We start from the raw sequence: 15,801 nt of genomic DNA, 5'->3' as shown, positions 1-15,801 counted from the left end.
GGGTTAACCTCCTTCTTGGGTTCAGCTAATTTTGCCTGGCTTTCTGGTTTTGTCTGTAAGGAAAGATAAACAGGAGCAGAGCAAGAATGGACAAAGCACGGACAAAGAAGTTATGGTTACCAGTACAAAGGTACTAGTTCTACTCTCCGTGATGGCTGTAGGGCTAAAGTGCTGGAGAAGAGAAAGGAAGGGAGAGGATGAAGATAAAATAGAGAAGAGACTTTGCCTTATGGAGGACTGAAGAAGATACTTCTCATTCAGCTCATATTTACACACATGCACAGACATTGAAAAGAGACACAGTGCCCAACCTATATGCTAGGAAAAAATTGAAACAAAAGCCATCTCTCAGTTCTGAAATTAGAAATTAAACTTTATACTGTGTGTAGTGAGGATTTACTTAAGATAGTATTTTTTCTTTTGTTTTTGTTTTTAGATTTATTTATTTATGCATACAAGAGCTGGGGTGCAGGGCAGAGGTGTGGTGGTGGGGCAAGAGGATTGATTCACCAGAGACAGAGGAGGGAGCAGAACAGGCAGACCTACTTAAATAAACTGCTGAGGGGAGCAGGGGGCCAGTCAGGAGAGGTCTGCTGTGCCGTGTGGGTTAGCTCCTTGGGTAGGGATTGAACTTGTGCTGCAGTGGCTGCAGATAGCTTCAGAGTGCTGTGACTTAGGGAGGCCCTGAGACTGTGGGTTTTTTGGGGGAAAAAAAAAAAAGACCTCTGTGGATATAATACTTACATTGAGATCTGAAGGATAGGACACCAGCTTGATGATAGGATTGGGGTGGGGCTGAGAGGGTCAAAGGGAACAGGGACTGGACTCCCCACTCCCAGGGAGCAGTAAGTACAAAGGTCCTAAGGTAGGGATGAACTTGGTGTGCAAACAGGGAGAAAGCAGCGTTTTTCTGCTGGAGGCATGAATGAGGTGGTGAGAAGGAAAGAAAAACTTGGAGAAAGAGGCAGGGACCTGATTAACAGCATCCTGTAGGTGAACCTAAGGTAGCTTTGACATTACTTGAAGCATAATGGAGTTAATAAAGCAGAGGTAATAAATGGAAAGTCAGGCTCTGCTGCAAGACATATTCTTTTCCCAGCATTGTGCTGCCAAGAGCACTTAATTTCAAAATAGGACGATGTTATATAAATGTTTAGATTTGTTTGCTTTAAAATCTATTGATTTCTTTTTAAAAATTGAGATATAATCACCATGTAACACTTTGTTGAGGGATACAATATAAAGATTTGAGGGGGCCACCCTGGTGGCGCAAGAGGTTAAGCACCGCACTATGAAGCTGTCCACAGCCTCTGCAGCACGAGTTCAAACCCCAGCCGGCCAGCGAGCTACCCACATGGCACAGCAGACCTCTCCTGTCTCACCCGCTGCTCCCCTCAGCAGTGTATTTCAGTCAGTCTGCCTGTTCTGCTCCCCACTCTGTCTCTGGTGAATCCTCTCAACCCCCCGCATCTCTGGCCTGTACCCCAGCTCTTGTATGCATAAATAAATAAATCTTAAAAAAATAAAGATTTGATATGTGAATGTATTATAAGTGATTACAAAAAGTAGTTAACATTCATGCATCGATTTCTCTATTTAATCAACTAACAATTCGAAGATTTAGCATGTCTTACTTCAAGCTTACAAAGCAGCTGTGAAAAGCTGAAAGCTGAAGTGCTCGACAGGTGCATACTGTGTTTGGAAGCAGGTGGAGACATGAAGCAGTTCAATTTCCTTGCCTTTCTCGGGGTTCCCCTTGGGGCTGGGTTGCCAAAAGTACTACCGGCCTACCAGCCCCTCCCCTGCTTCGCAGAGCTCTGGGGTCCGGTGAGACCCGCAAAAATTCTGTGGGTCACTGTTCGGATGATGCAGACTTTCCGGGGAGATTGGCCCTTTGGGCCACGGCGGGCTGCGGAGCTGGGGGGTGGGGGAGAACCCTCTGACCCGCAGGGCCCCCGCAGTGGGCGGAGGCAGCGCCCCCTGCCGGCCTCGGGAGGCCGCGGCAGGCCTCGGTGGGGCGCGGGGAGGCCGGGAACATGGCGGGGCCGCCCGGGGCCTCCGCCGCGCCGCGGGACGGGGACGCAGCGGCGCCCAATGTGGTGGCGCGGGTCTCGCAGTGGGCGGATGATCACCTGCGCCTCGTCCGGGTACAGGGCCGGGACGGGGACGCCCCCCGGGAGCGGACGCCGGCGGCGCCTCAGGGCCGCATTCGGAGGCCGCAGCGCCGGGGGCTCCGGGGACGCGGCGGGCGGGCCGGGGCCTCCCTCTGCCGGGCGCCTCCCGGGCGCGGGCGCCGGGCACCGCCGGGGCCTGGGCCCCGGGTCGGGGGAAGCCGGCAGCGCGGGGCGGCGGGAGGGTGGAGAGCGGGCAGGCCCGGGGGAAGGGACCGTTTTTTTCCAAGCGTAGAGGCCCCTGACCGTTCCGGGCCCCAAGAAGACTGGACAGAGCAAGCCCCTTGAGATGGGGACGGTTTGGGGGGTGGAGAGAAAGGACCCCCAGGGCTGCCGGGGGTGGGGATAAAAGACGAGGATGCGGACAGGTGGGGCGCGTGATGTTGGGAACACGTGGAGGACTCTGCACCTGTGGGCGCAGCTGCACATTAGCCCAGTCTAGACGAGGCTGCAGGTGTGTGAGCTTTAGGATGGGCCAGAGATCAGAACCAGACAGTAGTAACTTTGGGAAGGAGCTACATGCCTTGAAGTCGTATTTAAGTTTGGATGACTCTTGGAGGAGTAAGAAAAGCTACTGAAGACGGTGCCAGAACTGCCCCCTGAAGACTTGTATTTACAATAGATTGGAGTGTAAGTAGGAAGTCAGTAAAGTTTAGGAAGGAACCGTCAGAACAAGGGGAAACCAGTGTCTTACAAACCTAGCGAACAGTATTTGCAGAAGGAGTTAACTTTATTAATTAACTGAGAGGTTAATTATTGCCATAATTAACTAAGAATTTGAGTGGGAGCAGCAGCTTTGATATATTCAGCAGCCAAGATCATGAAGCCTGGAGCAGGTTGGTTTTTACCCACCTGTGTGCAGTCCCTAGCATAGAGCTTACCACTTCGAAATCCTAATTATCTGTTTGTAGGCAATGCAGGGTAAACTGTATGGTGTACATTGACAAGGCCTGGAGCCTTCCAGCTGAGCAGGAAGAGATGCACGGGTTATTTCAAATTTAAAAAAATGTCCTCAGCAGGATTGAGAGAGGAAAAAGTTTTTAAGGTAGCACGTGGGCATATTCCACATAACCCAAACATAGACTGTACCCTTGTTTTTATTTTCAACTTCATTTCTTACCTATCTGATTGTATTTATGGAATGGAAGTATGTTAGATTATTACTCTTCTCCAGGCAGCTGCAGGACACGTGTTGTTTAAAAAAAAACAAACTCCTTTAGGTCTATTTCAGTTTAAAAGAAGCACTTTCAAAACATCAAACTTTCCCCAACTGTTTACAACACGCACATGTATTTCCTAAGCTGCCACATATTTTTAAGATATGATAATAAAGTTTTCTATCTTAATTCCTACTGTAGGCTCAGGGTCATGCTTTACTGTGAGTTCCTGTGGGCACCACAAAAGAGGGAGTAGACTGACTCATTCAAGGAACTTACGGCTAAAGTAATATAATTAATCGAGAACAGTGTTATGAATATAATTACTTTTACTTTGCATGCCAGTTTATTTAGGAGACAGATGAGGAGTCATGCATGGGTGGACAGTTAAAGGTTTTTAGAAGAAATGTGCCTGGCCAGGAAGATAAGGACAGTCCCTCACCCCCACCCTTTAGTACTTTGATATTGTGAATAATTAATTGTGAGAATTAATGATTAAACCTTTCTCTGAAGAACATCAGCACTATAATGGCCATAGCTGGACTAACGTTACTTCTAAGAAGTGTTCGACTGGTAAGCTGAAAATTAATGAACTCATTTTATGATAAGCAATAGACAATTTTTTCTCATTTCAGTTTTTATCTCAAGCAGTGTATTGTTTTGTTACTCATATTAGAAGCTTTTAAATAGTATTTTAGAACAATGAACATATTTTCAGGTCTTGATCTAAGTCCACAGGACTCTATGGAAAGTAATTACATAGCCTGTATTTCCATAATCACTTTTCTTCATGCTTAAAAAGCAATCTGAAAAGGGGGCCTCCCTGGTGGCACAAGGGGTTAAACCTCAGCCCTGTGAAGCCATCCACAGCCACTGCAGCACTCTGTCTCTGGTGAATCCTCTCACTGCCCACACCGCTGGCCTGCACCCCAGTTCTTGTATGTATGTATGTATAAATAAATAAATCTTTAAAAAAAAACAAAACAGTTGTATAACATTGGGAGGAGTTAGTCTATAAAAAAACCGCCAACCAATAGTGACTTAATCAAGGAAGTTTATTTTTCTCATTTCACAGTAAGTCCAGAGGCAGGAGGCTACTGCTTTGTTTCCTGCCTCAATAACATAGTGTTTAAACCAGGAGGATTCTCTTGGCCTTTCCTCTTGTCACAGAATCTGGAGTAGGAAGGACTTGTGAGATGGGGGGTAGGGTAGGGGAGCAAACATTGACATTGTTTAAAAATGAACAGTGGGGCCTCCCTGGTGGCACAAGGGGTTAAGGCACAGCCTTGGAAGCTCTCCGCAGCCACTGCAGCACGAGTTCGATCCCCGGCCAGGAAGCTACGTACATGGTGCACAGACCTCTCCTGACTTGCCCGCTGCTCCCCTCAGCAGTGTATTTCAGTCAATCTGCCTGTTCTGATACCTGCTGTGTCTCTGGTGAATCCTCTCACCCCCCTGCACCTCTGGCCTGCACCCCAGTTCTTGTGTGCATAAATAAATAAATCTTTGAAAAAAATTTTAAAAAATAAATAAAAATGAACAATGATATAAAAAATATATAAAATAAATAATAAAGATGTGATCACGACTAAGAGTCCATCCCTTTTAATTCTGAGATGTTCTCATTCAGTGACATAGAGACTTTTATAAGAGCCCCTTGACTTTCATAGTATTGGAAATTATTAAGAAACTGGGGGAATAAAGGGAACCATACATTGTAATTGTACCTCTCAAGTCTCATTTATAACAATCTATCCCCATCCCCTTCCTTTTTCCTTAAGCTTTTGGTTTAGTAGAGCAACCAAGTCACTTATCCCTTTGAATATTCCTTGTGTGGCATTTATATTGTATCTATTTTTTTTTTAAGATTTATTTATTTATTTATACAAGCACTGGGTACAGTCAGAAGCGCGGGAGGGTGAGAGAATTCACCAGAGCCGAGGGGAGAGCAGAGGAGGCAGACTGATGAAGAACACTGCCGAGGGGAGCAGCGGGCAGCAAGAGAGGTCTGTGCGCCATGTGGGACCCTCGCCTGGCAGCCAGGGATCCAACTGGCGCTGTAGAGGCTGCAGGCAGCTTCGCAGCCCAGCGCTCAACTGCTACGCCACCGGGGAGATCCCTATATTGTATCTATTTTTTAAAGATTTATTTTTATGTATGCATAGAACAACTGGAGTGTAGGTCAGAGGTGCGGGTGTGGGGGAGGTGAGAGGCTTCACCAGAGACAGAATGGGGAGCAGATCTACTGCAGGCAGATCTACTGAAATACACTGCTGAGGGGAGGAGCAGCAGGGCAGACAGAAGAGCTCTGCTGCACCATGTGGGTTAGCTCCCTGGTTGGATGGAACTCATGCTGCAGTGGCTGGCGATAGCTTGATAGCACTGAGACTTTAACCCTTGCACCACAGGGGCCTGGAATTTATATTTTAAATTTTTGAGTTCAACTTTACTTTGGAAATTGTGTACTAATTTGCCCTCTGTATATCCTTCTCTGTACCATGCCATGATAATGAATGAAACTTGTCCCTGTGTGTGGTTAATGTGGAAGACTGGTATAAAATGTGGGCTGGTATAAAATACCCAGGGCATTACCAGGGTATTAGGTGTTTGCTGTTTAAATGATTGCCTAATGTGGAGATAAAGAATAAGGGGCTTCCCTGGTGGTGCAAGGGGTTAAGCACAGCACTATAAAGCTATCTGCAGCCTCTGCAGTATGAGTTCCATCACAGGCCAGGCAGGGAGCTACCCCATGGCGCGGCAGACCTCTCCTGACTTGCCCGCTGTTCCCCTCAGCAGTGTATTTCAGTCAGTCTGCCTGTTCTGTTCCCCACTCTGTCTCTGGTGAATCCTCTCACCTCCCACACCTCTGGCTTATACCCCAGTTCTTGTATGCATACATAAATAAATCTTAAAAAAAAGTAAGGAAAAAAATTCTTGTTGATTAAATAAGAGTTCTAATTTAATTCGACTCAGCTTTATTTAGATTCTTTCAGCTGTAACTGGATGAAGAGATTGTATACCTATAGATTTGGATAATGACTGTTTAAGCAAATGTGTGTTGTGCCAATACTGACTGCTTTTTTTTTTTTTTTAAGATTTTTTATTTTTTATTTATACAAGAGCTGGGGTACAGGCCAGAGTCGTGGGAGGGTGAGAGGATTCACTAGAAACCGAGTGGGGAGCAGAACAGGCAGATTGACCCAAGTACACTGCTGAGGGGAGCAGTGGGCAAGACAGGAGAGGTCTGCCTCGCCATGTGGGATTCTCCCTGGTTGGCCGGGAATCAAACCTGCTCTGCGGAGGCTGCGGACAGCTTCACAGCACTGCAGTCAACCCGCTGCGCCACCAGGGAGGCCCAATATTGACTGTTTTTTGATGAATTTGGTCATATGTTGAGGGTATAAACTTTTACAAGTTAAGGGTCTGTTTAATGAATTTTACATAATAGCTTGAAACAGTAAGAGTAACCAAAGATTTCTAACTAATGTTCCTATAAAAACTTTTTATTAAATCATATTAAAATATTAATATAAAATTAAAAATCAAATAGAAAATTTTGTTGTTAAATGTTTAATTTGACTTAATTTGAAAATGAAAATAGTAATAAAATGTTATCTTGTTCTTCTTTTAAATCAACAGACAACGAAGTTTACAAGTTCTTCTGATATTCCAGTAGAATTTATAAGAAAGAATGTTAAATTACGTGGACGTTTACGCCGAGTAACGGAAAATGGTTTAGAAATTGAACATATTCCCATTACTTTACCTATTGTATCTTCATGGAGAAGTAAGTAAGATACAATAATAACGAGAGTAATTATTATAGTGTTCTTCTTTAACCAGAAGTTATTTATAAAGTGGCAAAAGATGGCATTTTAATTTTTTTTGGATTCCCAAACCTCTTTATTTATTATTTTTAGATTTTTTTATTTTAACATTTATCATTTTTTACATTTCTTTAGACAATATTTGCTTCCCCCCACCCCCTCAGATTGAGTCCCCATAGAATCTCCTTCCCCAAGGCACCCGTGCACCATCACCACAGTCCCGTGCGCCTCCCTCCCTCCCTCTCACCCCTCTCCTTCCTCCTCCCCTGCAGTCTGTATCTGGTTTATAAGGCATTTTAATTTTTAATTAATTTTAATTAATTTAAAATTTTTTTTCTCTCATTGTTTATGAGAGAAAGTCCCAGTTCTTGACCTTATGTACCAAGACCTATTTGGTTACTGAAAGATTCGGAGCAGTAAAGAAAAGGAGAGCCAGGCTAAATTTCTCAAAGGAAGGGGAAATTTATTGTGCCCTGGGCGGACCTCACGGACCCAAGGGGGGGGTCCATGAAGACACGCCCGTTGTGAGGAGAAATGTCTCTTTTATAGGGCAAGGAGAGGTTAGGCAGGAAAACTGGGTTGGCAGGGGTGAAGCAGCTTTAGGCGGAACAAAGTGGAGCCGAGTTGTTTTCTCCTGCTTATGGCTTCAGTTTAGGTTTGATGGTATCAGTGGTACTGATGTCAGGGTCATCTTGTCTTTTTCTATGTGGGCTTCCTCATTCCTGGCCCCTGCATCGACCTTTCAGTTACAGATTTCCTTTTTCCTTCCCACCTTATTTTTCATTCAGCCATGCAGTATTTCATTCAGACATTCGTTCATTCCACCAATATTGAGCATCTATTAAGTTTAGGCTCATATACAGCATTGAGTGAAACATACAAAACCACTCCGGCCCTAGGTGGAAGACAGGCAACAAACAAATGAAAAATTGTCCAAAAGCTTTGAAGAAATGTAGCAGGCTGGTAGGATGAGGGGTTGGTCACACAAAGCAGTAACTTACACATGAAGAGTAGTTGGAGGGGGCCTCCCCTGGTGGTGCAGCGGTTGAGTGCTGGGGAGGCTGCCCGTAGCCTTTGCAGCGCCAGTTCGTTCCCTGGCTGCCGGGGAGGGTCCCACAAAAAAAAAAAAAAAAAAAAAAAAAAAGAGTAGTTGGAGAAGGCCTCATTGAGGAATTAGTTTTTAATCAGAGACTCAAAGAATGAGAGGGGTTGCCTGGAAGCACATACGAGCATGGCTCTGTTGATGAGCCATCCAAAGGCTCATGTGGACATGGGGAAGAGGTGGACAAGAGGCACTGAAGGGGGTTGGAGAGCTGGCAGAGGCCAGGTCTTTTCTGCTCCAGTCCCATTTCTCCCTACTTCTTGTCAGAGTGCCCAGCCACACACACCTTCCTGCCTCCTACAGGTGTTCTCCTGCCCCAGGGTGCCATGGCTGCTGTTGAACTGCCATTGATTCTTCAGGATCTAACTCCACTGTCAGCTCCTTTGTGAAGCTTTCCTTACTCCCAGGCAGAATCAGTCTGTGCCCCTCAGCAGTTCCTACACAGGGCAATTATAGCACTTAGATACATTTTCCTATAATTATGTATTTAGGTTTATATCCTCCCACCCAACTATGAGCCCCTGGAGGCCAAGAACCTTTCCCTCTCTATCTTATTATTCACATTCCTAGAATTTTAAGATCTTAATATTATCAAGATCAATTAATATTATCATTATCAATTGATATTATCATTAATTGAATATTATAATTATCAATTAATATTATCAATTATTAACTTTATCAAGAAAGGATCTCTCACTTTTTTGCCCTCAGATGAGTGAATACTACTTTTTCACTAAGATGTGACTAGAAAGGAATAGATTGATTTCCCCCACCCCAACCAGTATACCTGACATAATTGATTTCTTTAACAAGTCAAACCACGGCCTCCCTGGTGGCACAAGAGGTTAAGACGAAGCCACTGCAGCATGAGTTTGATCCTGGGCCAGGGGGCTACCCACATGGCACAGCAGACCTCTCCTGACTTGCCTGCTGCTCCCCTCAGCAGTGTATTTCAGTCAATCCGCCTGTTCTGTTGCCCACTTTCTCTGGTGGATCCTGTCACCACCCCATACCTCTGGCTTACACCCCAGTTCTTGTATGCATAAGTAAATAAATCTTTAAAAAAATTATAGGGCCTCCCCGGTGGCGCAGCGGTTGAGCGCTGGGTTGCGAAGCTGCCCACAGCCTCTGCAGCACCTGTTCAATCCCCGGCCGCCGGGTGAGGGTCCCACATGGTGTACAGACCTCTCCTGCCGCGCCTGCTGCTCCCTTCAGCAGTGTACTTCGGTCCTTCTGCCTGTTCTGTTCCCTCTCTGGCTCTGGTGAATTCTCTTACCTCCCGCGCTATTGAATGTACCCATGCTTGTATAAATAAATAAATCTTTAAAAAAAATTATAAAGTGAAATTTAGAATGCTTCCTTTCTTTAGTAGGTAATTACTGAAGGTCTGCTCTTTTGCTGCAGTCTCAGTAGGTAATGTCAAACAAAATGGATCTGAGAAATTATTCAAAGCTTCTATCCCTGGTGGTACAAAATAATGTTTTTAATATGTAATACAGCTTCTAAAGAAGCTGTCCATTGTCATGAATCCTCTCATAATGTTAAGTAAATCTAGGGTACAAATCAATTTACTGTATCTGTTATATACTTATATTGTTTTAAAAGGAAACTTCAGGGCCTCTCTGGTGGCCTAGGAGTTAAGTTTCAGCAGCACTGTCATTGCTATGGCCTGAGTTTGATTCCACCCCCCACCACCACCCAGGGAGGTGACCCACATGGTGCAGCTAACCTCTCCTGTCTTGTGCACTGCTGCCCTCAGTAGATCTGCCTATTCTGCTCCACACTCTGTCTCTGGTGAATACACACACACACACACACACACACACACACACACACACACACTGTGTACCTCTGGCCTACATCCCAGTTCTTGTATGCATAAATTAAAATAAATCATTAAAAAAAATTAACTTAAAAATAAATAAAAGGAAACTTCAATATAGAAATAAATGAGCCTATATGTGGAGAGTCTAGGTATTTACAAATAAACAATACATTCGGTTGTTTTAGGGATGCCAAGTAACTTTGGAATTTGCTTTTGCAACATGGTACTAAAATTAAACTCTCTTCTTCCTAACTTTTTTAGAAGAACCATGTGGTGCTTTGCTTGTTAAGCTGGCTGGAGTAGAACTCACAGAAACTGGGAAGGTGTGGTTACAAGAGGAGCTAAAACCTTCCCAAGTACTATGGTTTCAGCTTCTTGGAAAAGAGAATTCAGCACTCTTTTGCTACCTTTTAGTGAAGAAGGTAAGTCGTATAAAGAAATTATGAGCAATATTTTTATTCTTAGCACTTATATAGAAATATGCCATTAATTAGAACCTTTAATATATAATTCTTAAAAAAAAACCTGCTCTTACAGTGATTCTGTATACAAACCCATGTGTTTTATATATAAATTTTGTTATAATGTTTTCATTTTATATATATTTATTATAGAAAAAAGTTAAAAATTACAAAAAAGGAAAAAGATTTAAATGATTAATGACCCTGACATTGCTAATCTAAGGTGCTTTTTTAATGCATTTATAAAAATGTATAAAATATATTATTTATGCATGAGAATATTTTATCACACTGGTTATTAGAATCACTTGTTGAGAGAGACTTGTCAACTGGAAACTGTAGGGAGTAAGGGTGTTTTCTGATGGTAAATATTGCTAAGTATGGTCCAGTACCTTGTAGATAGGTATATCTTAACGTGTAAGTCTGAATTCTAAAAATATTGAGCATATTTTATACTTTTAAGCTTATTTAAATTAAACACACTTAAATAATGTTACGATCAGTAGCTGGCCATCTGAAGAGGTTGCCATGTGTTGGTTAGGGTACAAGGGAAAATGCCCTCACCCCATTTGGGTTTTCCCAAGGTTTGACAGATGAATAAATTAATGTCAGACAGATTAGTAGGAGAAAAGGCCAGATTTTAGTAATCTATGTGTGGATAATGCATGTGACTGTAAATTTCTAAAGAAGAATGGAGTGGACCAGAGATAATTATCTTGTGTTTTGGGGCCTGGGTTGTCCCGTGACAGGTAAGAAGGGGATGACCTTATCTTCACTGATAAGGGAACTGCCTCTCTGACAGAGAGGACATGATCACTGATGGAGCTGTACCCAGACGTTAGTCCCTCCAAACTATATTCTTCTAAGTCATTAAAGGGGCAGCAGTGATTGTTTCTCAGATTCAGAGAAAGGACAATGGACAGAAGCTCCTCAAATCATCTCTGCTCTCAACTCAAAACAGTCTGCAGTCTTTAAGTCATGGCAATAGATCTTCCTGAAGCTTACAGTTCCTTTAGTTCACATCAAGATGACACTGGAAGAGACATATTGAGAAAAGCCGACCTCACCCTTTTGGGGAGTTCGACCCCCACATATCCCTTTATGTCACTGGATGTTGCTCAGCTCCCTTAGTATTGCCATATCACTGCCTTGAGTCCTTGGATGTGCTTAATCCAAATTCTTCTGTTGGGCAATCATTGGAGAAAGGCCATGGAAAAGTAAAATAGTTGAAATACAGTTTTTCTTATTTTTAAATTTCCTTTTATATAACAAGCAAGAATAATTTATTTATTTATTTATTTATTTATTTATTTATTTAAGATTTATTTATTTATACAAGAACTGGGGTACAGGCCAGATGTGTGGGAGGGTGAGAGGATTTACCAGAGTCAGAGCAGGGAACAGAACAGAACAGAACAGAACAGGCAGACTGACTAAATACACTGCTGAGGGGAGCAGCGGGTGAGACAGGAGAGGTCTGCCGCGGCATGTGGGATTCTCACCAGCCAGCCGGGATTGAACCCGCGCTGCAGAGGCTGTGGACAGCTTCACAGCGCAGCGCTCAAATGCCTGCGCCACCAGGGATGCCCAAGAATAATTTTTTAAAAGACTTATTTATGCATACAAAAACTGGGGTACAGGCCAGAGGTGTGGGGGGTGAGAGGATTCACCAGAGACAAAACGGGACAGAGCAGGCTGATTGACTAAAGTACACTGCTGAGGGGAGCAGCGGGTGAGTCAGGAGAGGTCTGCTGCACTATGTGGATAGCTCCCTGACTGGGGATCGAACTAGTGCTGCAGTGACTGCAGATAGCTTCATAGGTTGCATCTTAACCCCTTGCACCACCAGGGAGGCCCAAACAAGAATAATTTGAGGGCCTCCCCCGGTGGCGCAGCGGTTGAGTGCTGGCTTGCGAAGCTGCCCGCAGCCTCTGCAGCGCTGGTTCAATCCCCGGCTGCTCCCCGGCCACCGGAGGAGGGTCCCACATGGCGCGCAGACCTCTCCTGCCGCCCGCTGCTCCCCTCAGCAGTGTACTTCGGTCCTTCTGCCTGCTCTGCTCCCCGCTCTGGCTCTGGTGAATTCTCTCACCCTCCCGCGCTTCTGACTGTACCCAGTGCTTGTATAAATAAATAAATAAATCTTTAAAAAAAAAAAAAAGAAGAATTTGAAGAGAAAAATAACCTCACATTAAACTACTTTAAACCTGGAGTTTTCAAATTTTTAAGACTTAACTGTGATTAGACTTGTGACCATTGTAATTTTTTTTTTTTTACTTAAAGATTTTATTTGTTTTGCCTAGAAGAGCTGGGTTGGTCTAAGCTGGGTTGCTTAGAAGAGGTGTGTGTGTGGGGGGAGGTGTGTGTGTGTGTGTGTGTGTGAGAGAGAGAGAGAGAGAGAGAGAGAGAGAGAGAGAGAGGATTCACCAAAGACAGAGTGGGGAGGAGAGCAGAAAGATCTACTGAAATTACACTGCTAAGGGGAGCAGTGGGCAAGACAGGAGAGGTCGGCTGGCTGTGCCATGTGGATTAGTTCCCTGGCCAGGAGCTGATGGCTGAGACTTAATTCCTAGGCCACCAGGGAGGCCCTCATTTTAATATTAAAGACTTTTGAATTATTAATAGAAAGCCTAATGAAATCCATTAATTTTTGCATGTACGTATCATATTCAAAATAAGAAATTCAACACTGATTGTTTGACACGTCTTACATTTAAAAGTAAGTTGAATAGGGCTTCAGGGGTGGTGCAGGGGCTTAAGTGGTAGCAAGATGAAGCTATCCACAGCCACTGCAGCACGAGTTCAATCCCCTGCCAGGGAGCTAACCCACATGGCACAGCAGACCTTTTCTGTCTCGCCTACTGCTCCCTTCAGGAATATATTTCAGTCACTCCACCTGTTCTGCTCCCCACTGTGTCTCTGGTGAATCCTCTCACCTACCCCACCCACACTGTACCCCAGTTCTTGTATGCATAAATAAATAAATCTTTTTTAAAAAATGGTTTCTACTTTAAACCTGGAGTTTTCAAATTTTTAAGACTTAACTGTGAATTAATTGTGTAATAAAACTATCAAATTTTTAATACTTTGATAAAATTAGTCTTAATACGTTAAACCCCACAAGGACTATAGAAATAGCTAAGCAGGATCTCCTTTATACTGTAAATTAGTGGGAAAGAAATCCTGTTTATCTAGTTTCATTAGGAAGTGAGGTAGTCTGTGAATGAAATTTCCTGGAGCAAGAGGATTAAAGAGCCAGGACTATTTTTATGTTAATTATTTTGTGGGAAGTATTTTAAAAATGTATTGACATGCCAGTGCTTTCCTAAACACTGGAATTCTGAACCTAATTTAACAGTTCAGTGATGATTCAGTTCATTTTGCATTTGTCTACTTTTAGTTTTTTTCCATTCCATTAGTTTCTTTTGCTATGGACTCTGTCATTCGCTCTCTCCAGTGCTCCAATCCCATCCAAACAACAACAAACAATTCCAAAAATGCTGTTTATACTTGATTGCTTGTGGGGAACTCTGTGTTATAAAAGAGACAATTGAGGGGCCTCCCTGGTGGTACAAGGGGTTATCACCACACTATGAAGCAATCCGCAGCATCTGCAGCACGAGTTCGATCCCTGGCCGGCCAGGGAGCAACCCACATGGCAAGGCAGACCTTTCCTGACTCTCCCGCTGCTCCCCTCAGCAGTGTATTTCAGTCAGTCTGCCTGTTCTGTTTCCCACTGTTTCTCTGGTGAATCCTCTCACTCCCTGCATCTCTGGCCTGTACCCAAGCTCTTTTATGCGTAAATAAATAAATACATAAATACATAAATAAATAAAAGAGTCAGTTGACTTTGAGCAAGCCTGTCTATGTAATGAAATTCTTGCTGTTTATATTCTTTGGGTCCCTTTTACTTTTTGTCTTTGACTTTTCTCTGAGAGATTGAAATTGCTGAATGATTTTAAAGTAAGAAATTTTGGGTAAATCAATAATTTTCTTAAATAATTTTTTTTTATTCAAGGGTAGATATTTTAGTGTGAGTCTGAACGAAGAAATTTTGAGAAGAGGCCTTGGCAAAACTGTTCTTGTTAAAAGTCTAAATCATGATTCGAAAATCTACTGGACAATTCATAGAAACTTACTTAAAGCCGAATTAACAGCTTTAAAGAAAGGAGAAGGAATATGGAAGGAAGAATCTGAAAAAGAAAACTATTTGGAAAAATTCAAAGACTCCTGGAGAGAAAGGTGGAAAAAAGACAGTTATTTAAAAAAAAAGGGATTGGATTTCAACTTGAAAAAAGAAAGTTATTATGACAAATTTAGAAGGACTTATGAAACTTGGAAAGACAACATGAATAACTACTCCTTAATACTGAAGTTTAGAGAACTTATGAGTAGCATACGCTTTCGTAGAAAAGGGTAAAATATTGCAAGAGTTCTGGAAGTGTCTACTCCAAGGAAAATATGTAAATATATGGATTTTTTTTTATCGAATTGAACTGGAAATTTGCCCCATCCATCAAAGCTGTAGTCCAATAGATTTAGGTATTTAAGAGATGATTGTTATAAGTGTAATATCAGAATCATTTAAGCAAATTGTGATTAATGAAATGTACCTTTTGGAAAAATGAAACACTATAAAAAGGATGAAAAATACAGTTTGACAAAAGAGTTTATCGATTGGCTTTTGTGTTATTTTAGTTATTTTGGGCATTCAATTTTTGCTTAATGGGAATATTTATTTTTCCATTTTATCAACTTTGATTATTTATAATAAAGGGATTCTATTAGGAGTTCTATTGGAGGCTACTCTTTTTTTCCAGCTGCTTTCTGGCTGCTTGTGAATTGGGGGCAGTGCTACAAGAGAAGAATGGCACATTTCTCCATGTTTTTCCCTGAGGGGGTAAGCCCGAGGACAAAACACTGTGCTGAAGATGGCACCACAGAAGTGAGAAAGAACAGGGACACCTTATGACATTGCCACACCCCTAAAATAGCCAGTCCTTGAAGTCTCTTGCTTTCTAGTTTCTCAGTATGTGAGACAGTAAATTTATTTTTAAGGCTAGATTGAGTTGGTGTGAGAATTTGACATATTCACATGCTTGTTTCTAAAGTCATCCTGGGGGGGCCTCCCTGGTGGCGCAGCGGTTGAGCGCTGGGTTGCGAAGCTGCCCGCAGCCTCAGCAGCACCGGTTCCATCCCCGGCTGCTCCCCGGCCACCGGAGGAGGGTCCCACATGGCGCGCAGACCTCTCCTGCCGC

The 15,801-nt window shown here is 43.1% G+C and overlaps 1 protein-coding gene across 2 annotated transcripts; it reads left to right on the top strand.

Moving 5' to 3' along the window:
• Positions 1-2,036: 2,036 nt before the first annotated feature.
• Positions 2,037-14,963, top strand: LOC311169652 (protein C3orf33; the record flags this gene model as incomplete). 2 transcript variants are annotated; one of them, XM_084231767.1, is made up of 5 exons in its annotated part: positions 2,037-2,147; positions 3,842-3,901; positions 6,968-7,115; positions 10,347-10,507; positions 14,562-14,963. In XM_084231767.1, 5 exons carry the CDS (start codon positions 2,037-2,039, stop codon positions 14,961-14,963), a joined length of 882 nt encoding a protein of 293 aa, XP_084087893.1. The 2 variants fall into 2 exon arrangements, with proteins under 2 accessions (XP_084087893.1, XP_084087892.1); XM_084231766.1 differs by having other exon boundaries at positions 3,830-3,901.
• Between the last annotated feature and the right edge of the window lie 838 nt (positions 14,964-15,801).

This window comes from Talpa europaea (assembly GCF_964194135.1).
Source record: "Talpa europaea genome assembly, chromosome: 4".
Lineage (NCBI taxonomy): Eukaryota > Metazoa > Chordata > Mammalia > Eulipotyphla > Talpidae > Talpa > Talpa europaea.
The sequence above is the reverse complement of the archived record's forward strand: the minus strand, read 5'-3'. Positions and strand labels throughout refer to the sequence as shown.